General features: G+C 44.0%; 1 protein-coding gene across 1 annotated transcript; it reads left to right on the forward strand.

Annotated features, from left to right (window-relative positions):
• Positions 1–1,397: 1,397 nt before the first annotated feature.
• On the forward strand, positions 1,398–2,925 carry LOC123075225 (uncharacterized). Its single transcript, XM_044497887.1, has one exon. The coding sequence runs from the start codon at positions 1,520–1,522 to the stop codon at positions 2,714–2,716; it is 1,197 nt and encodes a 398-aa protein (XP_044353822.1). The 5' UTR covers positions 1,398–1,519; the 3' UTR covers positions 2,717–2,925.
• Positions 2,926–17,429: the final 14,504 nt, after the last annotated feature.

A 17,429-nucleotide genomic window follows, 5' to 3' on the forward strand; every position in this document is an offset into this window, starting at 1 on the left:
GATATCATAACTCTCAAACGTCGAGAAACCTAAACCATTCTCTAGATGAATCGTATATTTTCATCATTCAAGCAGAGAGAGTGGGCTGCTATGCAAGATCCTAAAATTCTATTTTACAGTAGATTAGTTAAGTTTAAGAATGAGAATTAATTTAATAATAGGACAAAATTGTAATAAACATATAAATTCTACGTACAACCTATTATTGGTGGCTACCTTTCACTACAATTGTATCTTTACCTCTCTCACCTGGTAGCTTGTATCACTTGCTTTACTCTTAGTGTGTCAAGCTCTGATATAGATTTAAGTAAATTCATAGAAAAAAATGCAGAAAAATGGTTTTGGATGGAAGAGGTGTATGAGAAAGACTTTCCACTCAGAGTCAGAAGTCCACACTAGATGACCAATCTTTATGACCTTGAGGAAAATTACCTATCTTTACTACAAATGCCATCTTACCCAAAATACCTACCTTCAAGAACACACTATAATGTTATGCAAGTCCTAGATATTTTCTTGTTATACATATTTCTCTGGAACTTTGCATACTTCTATTGTTCTCGTCCAACTCCACCACAATTATTGACGAGTCTTCTAGAATCATCCTCTCAAATATTCCTTTTGTTCCAAAACTATTCAAGTTTTAGGATTGTCCTAAGTATTATGGGACGGAGGGAGTAGTGTTTTAGATCGGGGCTAAAACATTCACGGGAGACCTCGTCAGAATAGCTAAGCAAGTACGGCCGTTAGTGTTTCTTCATAATTCAGTTTTTGTTTTCATAAATATGCCATTTATGGCCAAGAAACAAGCGATTTCAGCAGTGTAGACTACATAATAAGCACACGTCCATCGAGACATATACATAATCAATAATCGCGTGCAAAAACAAACCTACATTACCATGATATCGACATGAAGGACCCTCACAGATCAGGTGCCCATGTCCACGAACCCATGAAACCCATGATGGCTTAAAACACACATACACTTGCCCGTGTTTGGCTGCGTGCGGATTTGGGACATGGATCTGGTGTTCCCTCACATCTCCAACACTCCGCTCTTCATCCATGGCGGCAACAGAGAGCGGTGTAAATTTGAGATGGAGATTTGAGTAATAGGGTGCGGGAGCGGGACTGCTGGCTAGTGCAGGGGCAGCACTACGGGCAAGGATCTATGGGGACGGTAACGAACTTGTGGTTGGATGGTTAGAGGGACTGTGGTATCCCCAGCCAACCAGAGTTCAAGTCCCGGTGCTCGCATTTATTTCTAGATTTATTTCTCGATTTTCGGCGATGTGCATTCAGTGGCATGTGTATTGTCTTCAAGTAAGACTGAGATGGAACGGGGACGATAGATTCTCCCAGGCGCGATTTTTTTCCATGAAATACCACTTGTTTTTGCTTGGTCAGTCCTCGCGTCCGATTTTCACCTTTTCCCCGTCTCGAGCTCCAGCCGCCCCAAACCCTAGGTCACCGCCGCAATCCCGCTGCAATTCGGAACATAACTCGGCACCCGGAGATGCCGCGGAAACGGCGCACGGAAGCGCCTCCCCGCGGGGGCAAGAAGCGGAAGCCGGAGAAGGCGGCCGCAATCCCTCACCAGATCGCCCGTACCGGCAGCTGCGATACGGAGCCTCCGTTGGTGTACCTGGTGGTCGGCCATGACGTCACTCGCCCCGCCTACTCCATAGTCAAGGTGAACCCCTTCTTCCCTCGCCGCCGCGCCCCGGTACCGATCCCAGGACATCTCGCACGCCTTGAGTCCAAGCACTGCATGTCCTTCGTCGCCGTGCGGTCGAGGCACGGCCCGTGGATCGTCGGCGTCGGCGGCAACGCACCCATTGACTATGGCCCCGAGACCATTGTCTTCGACACCAGGACGCACCAGGTGATCCCGGGACCGAAGCTCTTGTCGACCAAGTTCCGGCCCATCCTGCTACCGGTCGGCGAGAAGATCTATGCCCTGACACGTGATCCTGCCATCAAGGGGGAGATTAATTTCGTGCCCTGGTTCGAGGTCCTCGACCTCTCCCAGGCGCGAGTGGTCAGTGGCCGTCTCGTGGACTGCAAATGGGAGCAACTGCCCCGGCCGCCCTGCTTCCCCTGGGAGCTCTCCCCAAGGCACTACATCTTCCCGCCGGTGGTCTGGGTCAGGTCCTTTGCAGCCGTGAGCTCCTGCATTCTGGTGTCGACGGATGAGCAGAAGGGCACGCACATGTTCAACTTGGAGACAGAGCAATGGGCGAAACTGGATGACAAGGATCTGCCATTCACCGGAGGCGCCGCCCCTCATGGCCCCCTCTTCCTTGGCTTTTCAACTGCCGCCAAAAAGATCACCGCTTATAAGATCACAGTCTGCGCCGCCGACTCACCAAGCCCAAGCATCACAGCAGGGTGCCCATCCTTGTCAATCGTTGAGTTCCCGATGGTGGATGAGGCAGGGGAGGAGGTCGTTAGCAATGGCAAATTTGTTTCCCTCGGTAACCATGGCTTCTGTTCGTTTAGATGTCGCACCGATGACCTTGTGCTGGGTACTCTTGAGCATACACGGGAACTTGTCACCATGAGAACATACGGAACAGAGGACCTCTCACAAGACCACCTCAAGTCTATTCGCCATGTAGTGATCTCCAACCAATTGGAACAGGTTTACAGCGTCCGCGATTCACTCCGGGGACTTTCTTGGCCATCCTTGGTAGATGTGATATCCCTGTGATGTAATGAGTAAGCCCCTTTGGCACAGTACTTCACCACATTGCTTACTTTATTAATTCAATAATTGTGATTCAGTTAGAGAATCTGGGTAATTTTCAGTTCCTCCCTCCGCTTCCATATTAGTTCTCCCTGATTTAGTACAACCTTATACTAAATCAGCGACAACTAATATGGAATGGAGGAGCTATTTATTCAATTAGCAAAAAAGAACAGGCGACATGCTTTATTTATTATTTAGTTCAGAATTTTAATATTTTCCTATGCTTTTTACATATTTCACTTTACACTACACAACTTGCTTAGTCCCGACCAAACCATATACAAACAGAAAACCGTACCCCGACCCTTCTTTTTCTCCCGAAATGATATCCAGCGAACCCTCGTTGGGGACGTTATCTGGGCGAACGCGTTGGTTGCCGTCCACTTTCCTAGCGCGAATCACGGCGCAAGGCTTGTGCCATGTCAACGATTCAGACTCGTTCACTATAGACAGAGAACTGGCGAACGTCGCATCTTTTTCTCTCTTAAAAAAGGACGAGTGGTGTGAACGGGGAGGATGGGGTTCTCCAACCCGGGACATCCTGTGGGAGGACCGATACACTTTGCCACTTCGACTGAAGTGATTTTTGTGATCACATATGCTCATTTTTCTATATTTGAAGGTTAAATGTTTTAAATTCTTTTTCTTTTGATTTTTTAAAAACGAATTTCTTTTCCATTTTTTAAAGAACAAAAATCCCTAAATTTTTAGAAGGTTTTTTTTTCAAATTTGCCATGTGCATTTTTTATTGTAGGTAGCATGGCAATTTATTTTTTCTTAAACCTTCCCAACAATAATTAATAATATGGCATTTTTATTATTAAGAGGATGACCGTTCTATTATTAAGAGCATGATATTTTTATTATTATTAACATGGCTTTTTCTTATTAAGAGGATGGCATTATTATAATTATTAACATGGCATTTTATTGTTAAAGGATGGCAGTTTTATTACTAACAGGATGCCAGTTTTATTATTGAAAGCATGGCATTTGTATTAGCAATAACATGGTTGTTTTATTATTAAGATCATGGCACTTTAATAGTCACTAACGTGGCATTTTTACTTTTAAGAGGGTGACATTTTTAATGTTAAGAGGTTGGCATGGTATTTTTATTTTTAAGTGGGTGACATTTTTAATATTAAGAGGTTGGCATGGCATTTTTTTCCTTTTTTCAACCATGGCATCTTTCATCTAGAGGATGGCAGGTTTTAAGAAAAAAGGAAATTCTAGATCACACGACCTATTTTGGTTTTGCTCATACTCGTTGTAAATTTATACATTAGAGAGATGGGCAGTTTTATAAATTAGCATGCTATTTTTCATAATTCAGATCATCGCAACTAGGGTCTTTTTTATTGTTTGATGGTATTTTTTCGGAAAAAAAAAAAGTTAACCGGGCCTATGGGTCAACTCGGGGTCGCGCAAAGCAAATGAATCATTGGAGGGTACCTGACCAGAGCGAACGAGCGAAACGTTCGCTGCAAGCAACCTCCCCTGCCAAACAAACAAAAGGGTCGCTGGAGGAAGCTCTTGGGCGATCGACTGGTCATTTTTTTACCGAAAGGGGGACATTGTACCTCGGTTGCTCCTGACCAAGGGAAGATCGATGGGAACAAAGAAGTAGTGGCTCCTCTTCCTCGGGGTCACCATCGTCTGTGTTGTCGCCATCCTGCTGACTAGCAACAACCCAGCATAACTGAACTTCCACTAGTTCTATTGACATGTTGCGTTGTGTAAAGATCCGTTGTATTTTTCTGATGTCGTCTTGCTCATTTTGTTGCTCGATTCGGCTCTAGCATCGGCCAAGAAGTCTGTAAATGTCACTCCTCATCCATATCGTCTACGACTATAACCAAACCGCGGTCTCTGCAGTGTTTTGTTATTGGCTTGTGTGCCTTTTGGATTCCCGTGGATCTGGGATTCTTCTCTGGATATCACGTGATGGTGTTATGGCCCAGGGGGCTCACATTGTCCCGAGGCCCCCTTGGTCGGTTCCGTCCTAGGCCATCAATCCGGCCCACGGGCCCCATGTGAGAAGACTCTGGAACCCTTCCAACACAGGAAGCCAGAATCATGGAGGACTCCCCTCCCCGACGTAACCAACTAGGTTGTGTAACCTTAGAGGCCTCGATATGTTATATAAGTCGGGATCAAGCTAGTCGGCAGACAAATTGCAATTCCTTGCTTTCATACATGTACTTTGTGCACCCCAATCGCATTATAAACATAGCAGGAGTAGGATTTTACCTTAAACCTAGTCATATGCTGGACCGGTCAGTTTTCGGGTCGGGCTTCAAAAAGCCTGATCCCCAAACTCCAAGCCCGAGACCGACCCGAAGCCTGAAAATACACAATTCCTCATGCCCAAGCCCGGTCTGAATATAGGTCTCAAGCCCGAAAGTCCGGGTTTATCCTATTCCGCGCCTTAGGCGCCAGTTAGGCATTTCCTAACGGGCGCCTTAAGCGCCCGTTTCTTCTGTTGCCGCAAACGGGCGCATACCCCCGCGCCGCGCTGGGCCGGCCGTTTCCTTCTTTTTCTTTCTGTTAAAAAACTGCAGCAAAATATTATTTCGAATGTCAAGTCTCCTGGGTTTATCCTATTCCGCGCCTTAGACGCCAGTTAGGCATTTCCTAACGGGCGCCTTAAGCGCCCGAGACCGACCCGAAGCCTGAAAATACACAATTCCTCATGCCCAAGCCCGGTCTGAATATAGGTCTCAAGCCCGAAAGTCCGGGTTTATCCTATTCCGCGCCTTAGGCGCCAGTTAGGCATTTCCTAACGGGCGCCTTAAGCGCCCGTTTCTTCTGTTGCCGCAAACGGGCGCATACCCCCGCGCCGCGCTTGGCCGGACATTTCCTTCTTTTTCTTTCTGTTAAAAAACTACAGCAAAAATATTATTTCGAATGTCAAGTCTCCTGGGTTTATCCTATTCCGCGCCTTAGACGCCAGTTAGGCATTTCCTAACGGGCGTCTTAAGCGCGGCGCCCGTTTCTTCTGTTGCCGCAAACGGGCGCATACCCCCGCGCCGCGCTGGGCCGGCCCGTTTCCTTCTTTTTCTTTCTGTTAAAAAACTGCACCAAAAATATTATTTCGAATGTCAAGTCTAGAACTCGCGATCTCTCTGTTAATACAGCACCGCACCAACCAACAGACCACCATACCGATTGAGTCCATTTACTTATTTTCGTTCTTTTATTTACGTAGGCCGCGAGAGCACACCAAACCAGCTTTTCACTGCTCGCTGTTTCTGGGCGATTTTTTTTCTTTTTCTTTTATCATTATTCCTTTCTTTATTTTCTTAAAAATGCGAATTATAAAAAATTTGTGAAATTTTTCAAATTGAATGAACTTTTATCAAATCTATGAACTTTTTTTAAAATTCGATGAAAATTTTAAAATTCCATGAACTTTTTAAAACGTGAACAATTATTGAGAACATGAACAAAAAATTATATATGACAAGCGATTTTCAAATATACACTGAACATTTTTTTTCGGTGTACGATGAACAATTTTTAACTACACGGCAAACATTTTTTGTGATATACATTGAAATAATTTAAAATATAGTATACATTTTTTTGATATAAGATGAACAAATTTTATACATTGAACATTTTTGTAATACAATCTGAACAATTTTTAACTACACATTGAACAATTTTGTGATATGCGCTGAAAGACCATTTAAATACCCATTGAACATTTTTTTGATGTACACTGAACTTTCCTTACTGCCCTTTTTAAAATTTCATGAACTTTCAAATCCGTGAACTTTTTCCTGAAATGAGTGAACATTTTTGAATACATGAATCTTTTTTTAAAACAAATTCGTGAAACTTCTTTTTTTTGTTCGTCAGCTTTTTTTTTTGGAACAGCACGGCTTCAGTTATGTATTAATAGTTTCACTGTAAAGTCTGCATAGCCTGCCCCAACATTTTTAGTGTTTGTTACGTTGGCGCTTCGTGATACTGGGCCGGCCCACGAGGGCGCTGCAGTGGGCGCCAATTGTGTTCAGCGGCGCTGAAGGCGCCCTATAGGAGCTCCCCGCCAGTTATAGGCTATTTAGCCAACCGGCGCACACCCCCACCCCCTGGGCCCGCAGCCCATTTACTCCTTTGTAAGCTTCAAAAAATAGGGGAAACGCGACGTGAGATTCGAACTCACGACCTGTGGGTTAAATAAGACGCGCAATAACCAATTGGTTAGGCAACTGCCTATCCTACTTACGTTCTTTCCATTTCTTGTTGCGTCCAATGTATGGCAGGTACGGTCCTTTTCTTTTCCTGTTTTTTCTAAACCGATTTTGGTTCTGTTCCACTTGGTTTTTCCTTTTTTTTTACTCCAAATGCGTGAACTATTTTCATAATTCTTTTTCTTTTTTTCTTTCCTATTCAAATGTGTGAACTATTTTCAAACTGCATGAACTATTTCAAATTCGTGAACTTTTTTCAATTTTATGAACTTTTTCAAAATTTGTGAACCTTTCCGAATCTATAAACCTTTCCGAATCCATGAACCTTTCTCAAATTCGTGAACTTCTCAAATTAGTGAACTTTTTTTGATATTCTTAAACTATTTTGTATTTTATGAACTTTTTCAAATTTCCATGAACTTTTTCAAATCCGTGAACTTTGTTCAAATTCGTGAAATTTTCTTAAATTAGTGAACTTTTCAAATCCATGAACTTTTTTCTCAAATGAGTGAACTTTTTTCAAATACCCGAACCTTTTATTTTTTTTAAACAAATTTGTGAACTTCTTTTTATTGTTCCTGAGCTTCGTTTTTGCAACAGCGCGACCACAATTGTTTCTTATGTATTTTGCGGTACTAGCGGTTAGTAGTACTAGGCGGCTCTGGTGGTTAGCCAAGCGTGTGCGGCATTGCAACGCCGCGAGTTCGAATTCTCGCTGCGGCGAGTACTTTTAGTACTTTTTCGCTGGTGCTGCTTGTTAGTGGGTCGACCCACCAGGGCGCTACAGTGGGCACCAATTGGGTTCAGTGGCGCTGAAGGCACAAAATAGGAGTCCCAAAAGCCCGGCTTGGATGATGTTTCCCGGTGTTATTTCGTGTAAGCCCGGCCCAAAAAGTGCAAAAACAAAAGTCCAAGACCGGCCCAAATATACTTTTAGGTTGTAAAACAAAGCCGAGACTGGCCCGAGAGGCAAGCACGGCTAAGGTTTTTCAGGTTGGGATACCCATGACCGGGTTTATTTTACCTCTATCGGAGGGGCCGAACCTAGGTATACTCGCCTCCTTCTTTCCCCTCCGACGCACATACCACACCGGGATACTCTATCGAGTGATCTACCGCAATCATCTCCAACATTGGGAAACACACTCCATGATGGAGAAATGCTACACCCACGCAATGTTACGTCATGTTTACAAGTTGTTTTTGCCTTGGCAAGTTTTGATTGGATTACGAGGGTGGAGGGGCCTCACACGGATGAAATTCAGGAGGGGTGGAGAAAATTAGAGGGGGAGCGCCTATACCTATACGGCGCTCGCTGCGTCAAACGGTCGTCCCTTCGCATAGGGCGCGCCGTGACTGGGCCCGCGACGCAGCAAGTGATGCGAGAGAACGTGCTTGTACCGATTGACAATGTAGCGGACCGCACCGTAACAAACGGCCTTCTCTAAAAAACGGTCGGTACAGGAGCGGACCGGCATGCCGAGAGCAGTACTATAGTGAACCAGACTACACTGTTGCCAATCGACACTAGCGAAAACTTTAATAATGATAATTGGGAATACATTTTACTAAAATGTGAAATTTTTTAAATTCAAAACATATAATGAAACACGGACATTTATTTGAAATTTCAAAAAAAAATTAACACCGTTACCAATTTTTTGTGAAAAACAAATTGGCAAACACTAAGAATATTTAAAATGCGGCTAAACATGCGAACAAATCACAAAAAAATTAACATTTCTTAAAACACCAAAAAAATGAAAAAGCGAACGATGTTGTAATTTTTGAACACTTTTCAAGAATTGTGAATAAAATTGCAATTCTGGACCTTTTAAGAAAATTTCTAAAAAAAGTCAAAAACACGAACATTTCTACTCCCTCCGTAAACTAATATAAAAGCATTTATAATACTAAAATAGTGATCTAAACGCTCTTATATTAGTTTACAGAGGGAGTAGAATTTATGTTCAACTTCCAAATATAGAAATATTTTTGAAATACCGAACATTTTTGAAAAGCCTTTAAACTTTTTAAAATTTATGAGAAAATTTGAAAGGGACGATTTTTAAAAAATGTGATTAATTTTTGTAAACACTGGTATTTTTAAAATTTATGAACAAATATTAAAAAAGGGGAACAATTTCTGGAAAAGCATACAATTTTCTAAATTGAAAATTATTTTAAAAAACTTTAAAAAGAAGGAAAAGAAAAAAGAAAAGAAAAGAGAAAAACCTAAAATGCCAGAAACCCAGTAAAAAAATTGGGTTTTTTTAGAAACAATGCGCTTTACTTCATATCTCAAGGTTTATAGGAATGCAAAGATGATCCGGTGGATCGATGAGCACATGGCGCCCAAAGTCTAAGATAGTCGCCATTCTAGCTAATCTATGTGCCTCACCATTACTTGCGCGTTGTTTGTGGACGAGCTCACAGCTCTGAAAACTGTTGCTTCCTGTCATTGATTTCCTGCAAGATCATGCAATAATCGCCGAGATACACCGAGCTCTTTAGGTAGTTTATGGCTCTCAGACAATCAGATGCAATTCACACTTTGTTCACAACCAAATCATCAGCTAATGCGAGAGCCTCCCTGCAAGCATATGCTTCCAAAGTCGTCGGTTCAGTCACACCTTAAAAAACCACAGTAGAAGCACCCAAAAACAGCCCGGCTGCGCTACGGCACACAACGCCCACAGCACCCGTGTTGGAGGACTTGGCCACAACCCCATCTACAGTCATCCTAACCTCTCCCTCTGCCGGTGGGATCCAAGTTGCATTGTGACTCCATAGAACGCAAGCCCTGCTCGCTGCTAAATTGGCCGGCCCAATTCGATTGCTCCCTATTGAAACGGCGATGATCCGTTGCTTGCTAGGGACATCGTATTTCTTGCGCTAAGTGCAAAGCATTGAAATTGATCCAGCCCAGGTAGGGGGTGGGGCTCCCCTGTTGAAAGATCGTGGATGTCGCCTAAAGGGGGGGTGAATAGGCGCTTTAAAATAATTACGGTTTAGGCTTGAACAAATGCGGAATAAACCTAGCGGTTAATTTGACAAGCACAAAACCTACAACAACTAGGCTCACCTATGTGCACCAACAACTTATGCTAAGCAAGATAAACAACTAAGTGATAGCAAGATATATGACAAGAAACAATATGGCTATCACAAAGTAAAGTGCATAAGTAAAGAGTTCGGGTAAGAGATAACCGAGACACGCGGATGCTAATCTCCGTTTGGAGTGGTGTGAAGGCACACTGCTCCCCAAGAAGCCACTAGGGCCACCGTAATCTCCTCACGCCCTCGCACAATGCAAGATGCCGTGATTCCACTAAGGGACCCTTGAGGGCGGTCACCGAACCCGTACAAATGGCAACCCTTGGGGGCGGTCACCGAACCCGTACACTTTGGCAACCCTTGGGGGCGGTCACCGGAACCCGTCAAATTGCTCGGGGCGATCTCCACAACCTAATTGGAGACCCCGACGCTTGCCCGGAGCTTTACACCACAATGATTGAGCTCCGAACACCACCAACCGTCTAGGGCGCCCAAGCACCCAAGAGGAACAAGCTCAAGGGCACCAAGCACCCAAGAGTAATAAGCTTCTCAACTTGTAACTTCCACGTATCACCATGGAGAACTCAAACCGATGCACCAAATGCAATGGCAAGGGCACACGGAGTGCCCAAGTCCTTCTCTCTCAAATCCCACCGAAGCAACTAATGCTAGGGAGGAAAATGAGAGGAAGAACAAGAAGGAGAACACCAAGAACTCCAAGATCTAGATCCAATGGGTTCCCCTCACATAGAGGAGAAAGTGATTGGTGGAAATGTGGATCTAGATCTCCTCTCTCTTTTTCCTCAAAAACTAGCAAGAATCCATGGAGGGATTGAGAGTTAGCAAGCTCGAAGAAGGTCAACAATGGGGGAAGAACACGAGCTCAAGAGATAAGGTTCATTGGGGAAGAAGACCTCCTTATATAGTGGGGGGGGGACAATCCAACCGTTACCCCCACTTCAGCCCCGCAGAGAGCGGTACTACCGCTTGGCCAGCGGTACTACCGCTTGCCCCTATAAGCGGTACTACCGCTCCCCCTCGCGGTACTGCCGCTGGGCCCAGAGCGGTACTACCGCGGTGGCAGGGCGGTACTACCGCAAACGAGCGGTACTACGGCCCCCACTACCGCGGCTAGTACCGTAAAACCCGACATAAAAAAAAAGACCCCTCGAATCGAGGCGGTACTAGTACGAGACCGCAGCGGTACTACGGCTGGGGGCTACCAGCGGTACTACCGCTTGTAGCACCCAAGCGGTACTACCGCTCCGGCCAGCGGTACTACCGCTGGGACCAAAACTGCCATAACTTCTGCATATGAGCTCCGAATTGAGCAAACTCAAGCTTGTTGGATAGAGGAAGACGAGTAGCATCAAAACAACGACTGGTTATAGTAAGAAGAGGCAGGGGAGGTATGCCAACAAACAGAGGAGTGAAACCTCCAACCGAGAAGAACCGGCATAACCTCCAACATCGAAAACATCATAGAAGATGCGAGTGAACTCCGTTTTCGATGAACTCGAGCTTGTCATCAAGATGACCATAACTCCAAAACTCACAAAGAAAAGAACCAATAAAGATGATGCAAGGATGCAATGGTTTGAGCTCTCTACGAATGATACGATCAAGCTACTCATCGAGAGCCCCCCTTGATAGTACGGCAATCGATCCTATAACCCGGTCTCCCAACTACCATCATGAGACCGGTAAAATAGAAAACCTATCAAGAGCAAACATTTGCCTTGCACATGGTCCACTTGAGCTAGATGATGACGATCTTGACTCCCTCAAGTTGGACCACCTTTCTTGGTTGCATTGGCTCGATGAAGACTAGTTGATTGCTCCCCCATGCTCCACTATGGGTGAGCCACTCTTCCGCACATCTTCACAAGTCCATTGTCACCACAATGGACGGCAAGCTTCAAGCATTTGATCTCTTCATGATGCTTCACTTGAACTTGCACACCGCAACACCTTCACAAGTCCATTGTCACCAAAATGGACGGCAAGCTTCAAGCATTTGATCTCTTCATGATGCTTCACTTGAACTTGCACACCGCAACCTAACCCCACAAAGAACTCTCACGAAGATCATGGGTTAGTACACAAAGCGTAATTGACAATGCTTACCACACCATGGGATCGCTTGATCCCTCTCGATACATCTTTTACGCTTTGTGAGTTGATCAAGTTGATTCACTCTTGACTTAGTCTTGATCAACCATGAATCTTTTCAACTCTCTTCATTTGGATGATGTCTTGAAGATATACATGAATGATCACACAATCTTCTTCTCCAAGACATGCTTGCAATAAGCTCAACTCTCACATGACCAATCTTCGGATAATTCCTTAATAACACCTTGATCACCACATAAACTCCTTGAAACCAACACATGAACTTCAAGAAATGCCTATGGACAAATTCTTCAAATATAACTCAAGGCAACCATTAGTCCATAGAGATTGTCATCAATTACCAAAACCAAACATGGGGGCACCGCATGTTCTTTCACCTGTTATTTTTCTCGTTTCTTTTTGTATTTCGTTTCTGTCATTTTTTCTTCTTTAAAAAAGTTCATTATTTCAAAAAACATATGATTCGAAAAAATCTTCACAATTTTGAGAATTGTTCAGGAGTAAAAACAATCACAATTTCGAAAATGAACATTTTTAAAAGTTTCCTAAATATATTTTTTACGGAATATTTTTAGAAAAATTTGCACATTTTTATATTTCATGAACTACTTTTTAATTCAATCAATATTATTTATAATCTCAAGAGCAAATTTTGAATTCAAGAACATTTTTCGAATTGATGAAATTTTTCTGAAATGAATTACTATATTCTAAATTCAATCAAGTTTTTTGAATATGTTGAACATTTTAATATGGTAAAAAAAATTGAATTGATGAACATTTTTTATTTGATGAAACAAATGAGTACGATGAACATTGCTTTAATTTGACGAACATGTTTCAAATTGATGAATATGTTTTGAATTTGATTATAGATCTTCGACTTTGATGAAAAAAATCATGATTTAATAAAAGTGTTCTAGAATTTGACTAAATATTCATGAAAATGAAAAAGGAAAAGAACAAAGAGAAAAAAGGAAATAAAACTCGAGCGTGAAAAAATAAAATAAAATACGACAATGAACATGAAAAGAACAAAAAAATGGAAGAGATACAAAAAAATTTGTTTCGAACAGTTATAGAACCTTCCCAAAACGGAAGAGGGTGCTTGCGCTACTTCTACCGTCCTAAATTCACATAGCCACCATGGGGGGGAGGGGGGGGGGTAGGGGGGAGGGTTTGTTTGGTCGACACGGCCTATGAGGAGAATAGGAATCCCGTCTGTTGCAACGAGCGTCCGTTAGGAAATTCCAATTAGACGAAGGGTCGTAACAATCACATAATAGGCTCGTTGGTCTAGGATTTTTTGCCACAATGGGTCAACACATAACATTTTGGGGCAAATCCTATTCGACACTTATGGCGCCGTCGTTATTTGTAGTAAGCTTATAGAGAGGTTCACACGCATGTGTCTTTATGGGCCAACCCACGTAAGGTTCCAGCCAGTTCTTGCGGCAAGTTCTCGCGATCATGTTCTGCTAAAATAAATTTACGATCATGCGACGTGCGGAGCTGGTGCAGGGTGCGCGCCTAGGTAGCACAACAACTAAGGCATTTTGGATGTGGGAGCTTCCAGATCCTTCTGGTCTGTTTTTTCATTTTCGTTTTTTCTATTGGGTTTATACTCGGTTTTTGTTTTTATTTCCTTTTTTATTATTGGTTCATTTTTAAAATGTTTTAATTTTCAAAAGTCATGAACTATTTTTATTTTCACGAACATTTTTCAAATTCATGGACCTTTTTCAAAGTTGTGAGCTATTTTTCAAATTAAAACATTTTTAAAACTCTACGAATTTTTTCAAATTCATGAACTTTTTTATATTCACATTTTTTCAAATTCATGAAATTTTGAGAAATTCAAAAACATTTTTCAAATTCATGAACATTTTCTCAGATTTGTGAACACTTTTCAAACTCATGAGCATTATTCCATTTTCGGGATTCTTCATGAACTTTTTTTAATTCAAAAGCTTCAACAATTAATTTGGATTGGAGGGAGTAACATTTCTTATAATTCATGAACATTTTGCAAATCTACAAACCTTTTTCCCTTATTCGCTAAAAAAATTGAAATCCCTGAACGATTCGTACAGTCCCGTGAATACTTTTTTATTTAATCAATTATTCCAAAAGAAAAATAAATTGTTTTCCATCAGATAGCAGCAGAGAAATGAGCAGGAAAAAAACCAACCAGTCAAATGGAGCGAACCTACCTAGCGGAACCAGCGAAGGAGCCTACCCAGCGAGGGTTCGCGAGCGAAGCTCTATTTTGGGGCCGTGGACCACTAAGGGTGTAACCGATCCGTAAAACTTAGTGAAGTATCCGGCGGAGTGAAGTTAGTGAAGTAAATTTTTACTTCATTAACGGTGGTTGCACCTAGTCGATATTTGCTAAAAGAAAATCTAGCCGATCCCCTATAGCTAGTTAGCGGTGTCAAAATAAAATTTTGTAAATTTTATGTCCTAGCCGCATGAAATTTCGAACACTACGTAATACGTATCTTAGAAACATTCAAATTAAAACATGCATAGCATAACCGGCATAACATAAAGTTTCATCATCGCATTTTTTAAATGAAAACATGTGAAGTTTACCCGACAGACATCTCTTGAAACACAATGTTTCATCCAAAATCACCACAAACATAGCATGTATATGTTGTGGATGGAGCCAACCAATGGCATGCACCACAACCCCCTCGGGCACCATCACTCCAACGCCTTGAGCTCATTCCACCTCGCCATCTTCTCCTCTTTGCGTTCGGCCGCCAACATCTTATTAGTCTCGATCATTGCCACAAGTTTTTCTTTATAAGTGTCACCGAATGCATTTCTCTTCTTTCTTTCTTTTGCAATCTTGTTTCCTTCCGGTCTATTGTTGGCATCTTCATCAACCTCATCGTCCTCCTCAATGGATATGCTCAACCTTCACCTCTTTGGAGTGATCTTCACGATTCTTTGGATCCACTTCTCGTTCTTGCATAGCTCTTTGTAGCAATGATGCAACATGAAGGGCTTGTGGCCAACTGTGACGCCCGGATAATTAAGCTACAGTGATCCTCTACTAATGATGTCACGTCACCTCGATTATTGTTGCTAATCTCGCGTTAGTTCGAAACCGGTTCGAATTCAAATTCAAAATCAAGCAAACAATAAAAGTTTTTAAATATTAAAACTAAAATGTTCGGGTTGTGCCAAATAATGCGTAGGTAATTATGGAGAAGAAACCACACTTCTGTAAAGTATTCAAATGCACTAAAATAAATAAAACTGCAGCTAAACCTATTATAAATGCCCTTTTGAAATTTATAAAAATGTGAACTAAATATTTTAAATACCAAAATATATTGTGGCGGTGGGCTAATTTGCAACCTCCATTTAGGTACTGGTCTTATAACTTTACAAAACTAAAAGCTATTAAAACTATAATAGAAAACAGAAAAGTGAAAATAAAATAAAAACGGAAAAGAATAAAAAAAGAGAAACAAAGCCCCAGCTGGGCCGTGGCCCAGCTGCCACCAGGCCACAACCGACCGGCCCACCCCGCCTCCCTTATCCCCCCCACGACCCAAACCCTAGCGCTAACCACTCCCCACTCCCCCCCCCACTCCTCGCTCTCCCTCCCCGATCCAGATCGGGATCGGGGGCGTTCGACTCCGCCCCCCGCCGCTCCACGCCGTCGCCTGAAGCCACCCCCGACGCTGCCGAACCTCGCCGGATCTCCTCCCCGTCTTCGTCGGTCGTCCCCGTCCTCCTCCACAACGGCTCCCTCAAGCCTCGCCGCCCCCTGGTCTCTACTCGAACATGAGGCCCGCCTCTCCTCTCTTCCCTCTCTGTCCGGCGCCGCCTCCCGTTCGTCCCCGCGCGCTAGCACGAGCCGCTCCGCCCCTAACCTCCCCCTTTGTGGCCGCGCTGTGCGCGCGACGCGCCCGTGCGCCCGTCGCATCCCCGACGTCTGGTCGCGCTTCGCTGCTCGTCGGAGGGCGCCAGCCCGCGCTGTGCCCCCACGCGAAGCCCGCCGCTGCTGCGCCGCTCACTGTCGTTGCCCATCGCCGCTCCGCTGCCCTGCCCCGCGCGACCCGCTGCTGCCCAGCTCGCCTGCCGCAACCGCTCGCCCTGCTGCTGCCCCGCTAGCGTCCGCCGCTCCCACTGCCTGCAGCCCGCCTCCAACCGCCGGCGCGCCGCCCATCCGTGCTGCCGCGGTTGCTGCTACCATTCCGTCGCCGCTACAACTTGAGCTTACCGTGGCCGCCCCCTTGCCTTGCCCGCTCCGGCCGGCCACCTCTCGCCGCGGTCGTGCCGAGCCGCTCAGGCCAGCCTTCTCTTGCAGCCCCACCGCGCCCCGGCGGCCTCCCCCGTGCTCGGGCGGGCTTGCCCACGATCAACGCCCGCACGCCCCCTCTGCACCCGTAACCACCCGTCGCCCGCTAAGGCCAAAGGGGCCTATGACATGTGGGGCCCAGCCCCTAGAATTTTTTAGAAAGAATTAAAAAATAGTAAATAATAATTAAATTAATTAATAAATGAATTAATTAACTTAATTATTTAGCTTAACCTAATTATCTGTTTAGATTAAACTAATTAAGTAGGATAATTAGCTAACCGTCTAAGACAACCGGGACCCACATGTAAGTTTGACTAAGTCAACATGACTGTTGACTGCTGACTGGACTTGCTGACTGTGCAGTTGACCCAGTTAACGGGCCCCATCTGTCAGTTTGACCGGTCAACGGACACAGTTGACCGCTGATGTCATGCTGATGCAATAATACTAATTTTGAATTAATTTAATAATAATAAATTAGAAAATGATTTAAAACTTTTAAAATTAATAGAAAATAAACCGTAGCTCGGATGAAGAAACTTTGTACATGAAAGTTGCTCAGAACGACGAGACGAATCCGGATACGCAGCCCGTTCGTCCGCCACACATCCCTAGCATAGCAAACACGCAACTTTCCCCCTCCGGTTCATCTGTCCGAAAACGCAAAACACCGGAAATACTTTCCTGGATGTTTTCCCCCTTCGCCGGTATCACCTACTACCGCATTAGGGCATACCTAGCACCGCGTATTGCCTTGTTATATTTTGTGATGCTTTGTTTGCTCCGTATTTACTATTTCTTCGCCCTCTTCTTCTCCGGTAGACCCCGAGACCGACACTGATGCCACTGTGTACGACTACGTCACCGACGACCCTCCTTCTCAGCTGAGCTTCCAGGCAAGCCCCCCCTGATCACCAGATATCGCCTATTCCTTCTCTCTACTGCTTGCATTAGA

The sequence above is a fragment of the Triticum aestivum genome, chromosome 3D (assembly GCF_018294505.1).
Source record: "Triticum aestivum cultivar Chinese Spring chromosome 3D, IWGSC CS RefSeq v2.1, whole genome shotgun sequence".
In the NCBI taxonomy this organism is placed as follows: domain Eukaryota; kingdom Viridiplantae; phylum Streptophyta; class Magnoliopsida; order Poales; family Poaceae; genus Triticum; species Triticum aestivum.

Bases quoted from the DNA above. Each gene is read 5' to 3' on its own strand.
- LOC123075225 (XM_044497887.1), top strand. From the start codon at position 1,520: ATGCCGCGGAAACGGCGCACGGAAGCGCCTCCCCGCGGGGGCAAGAAG.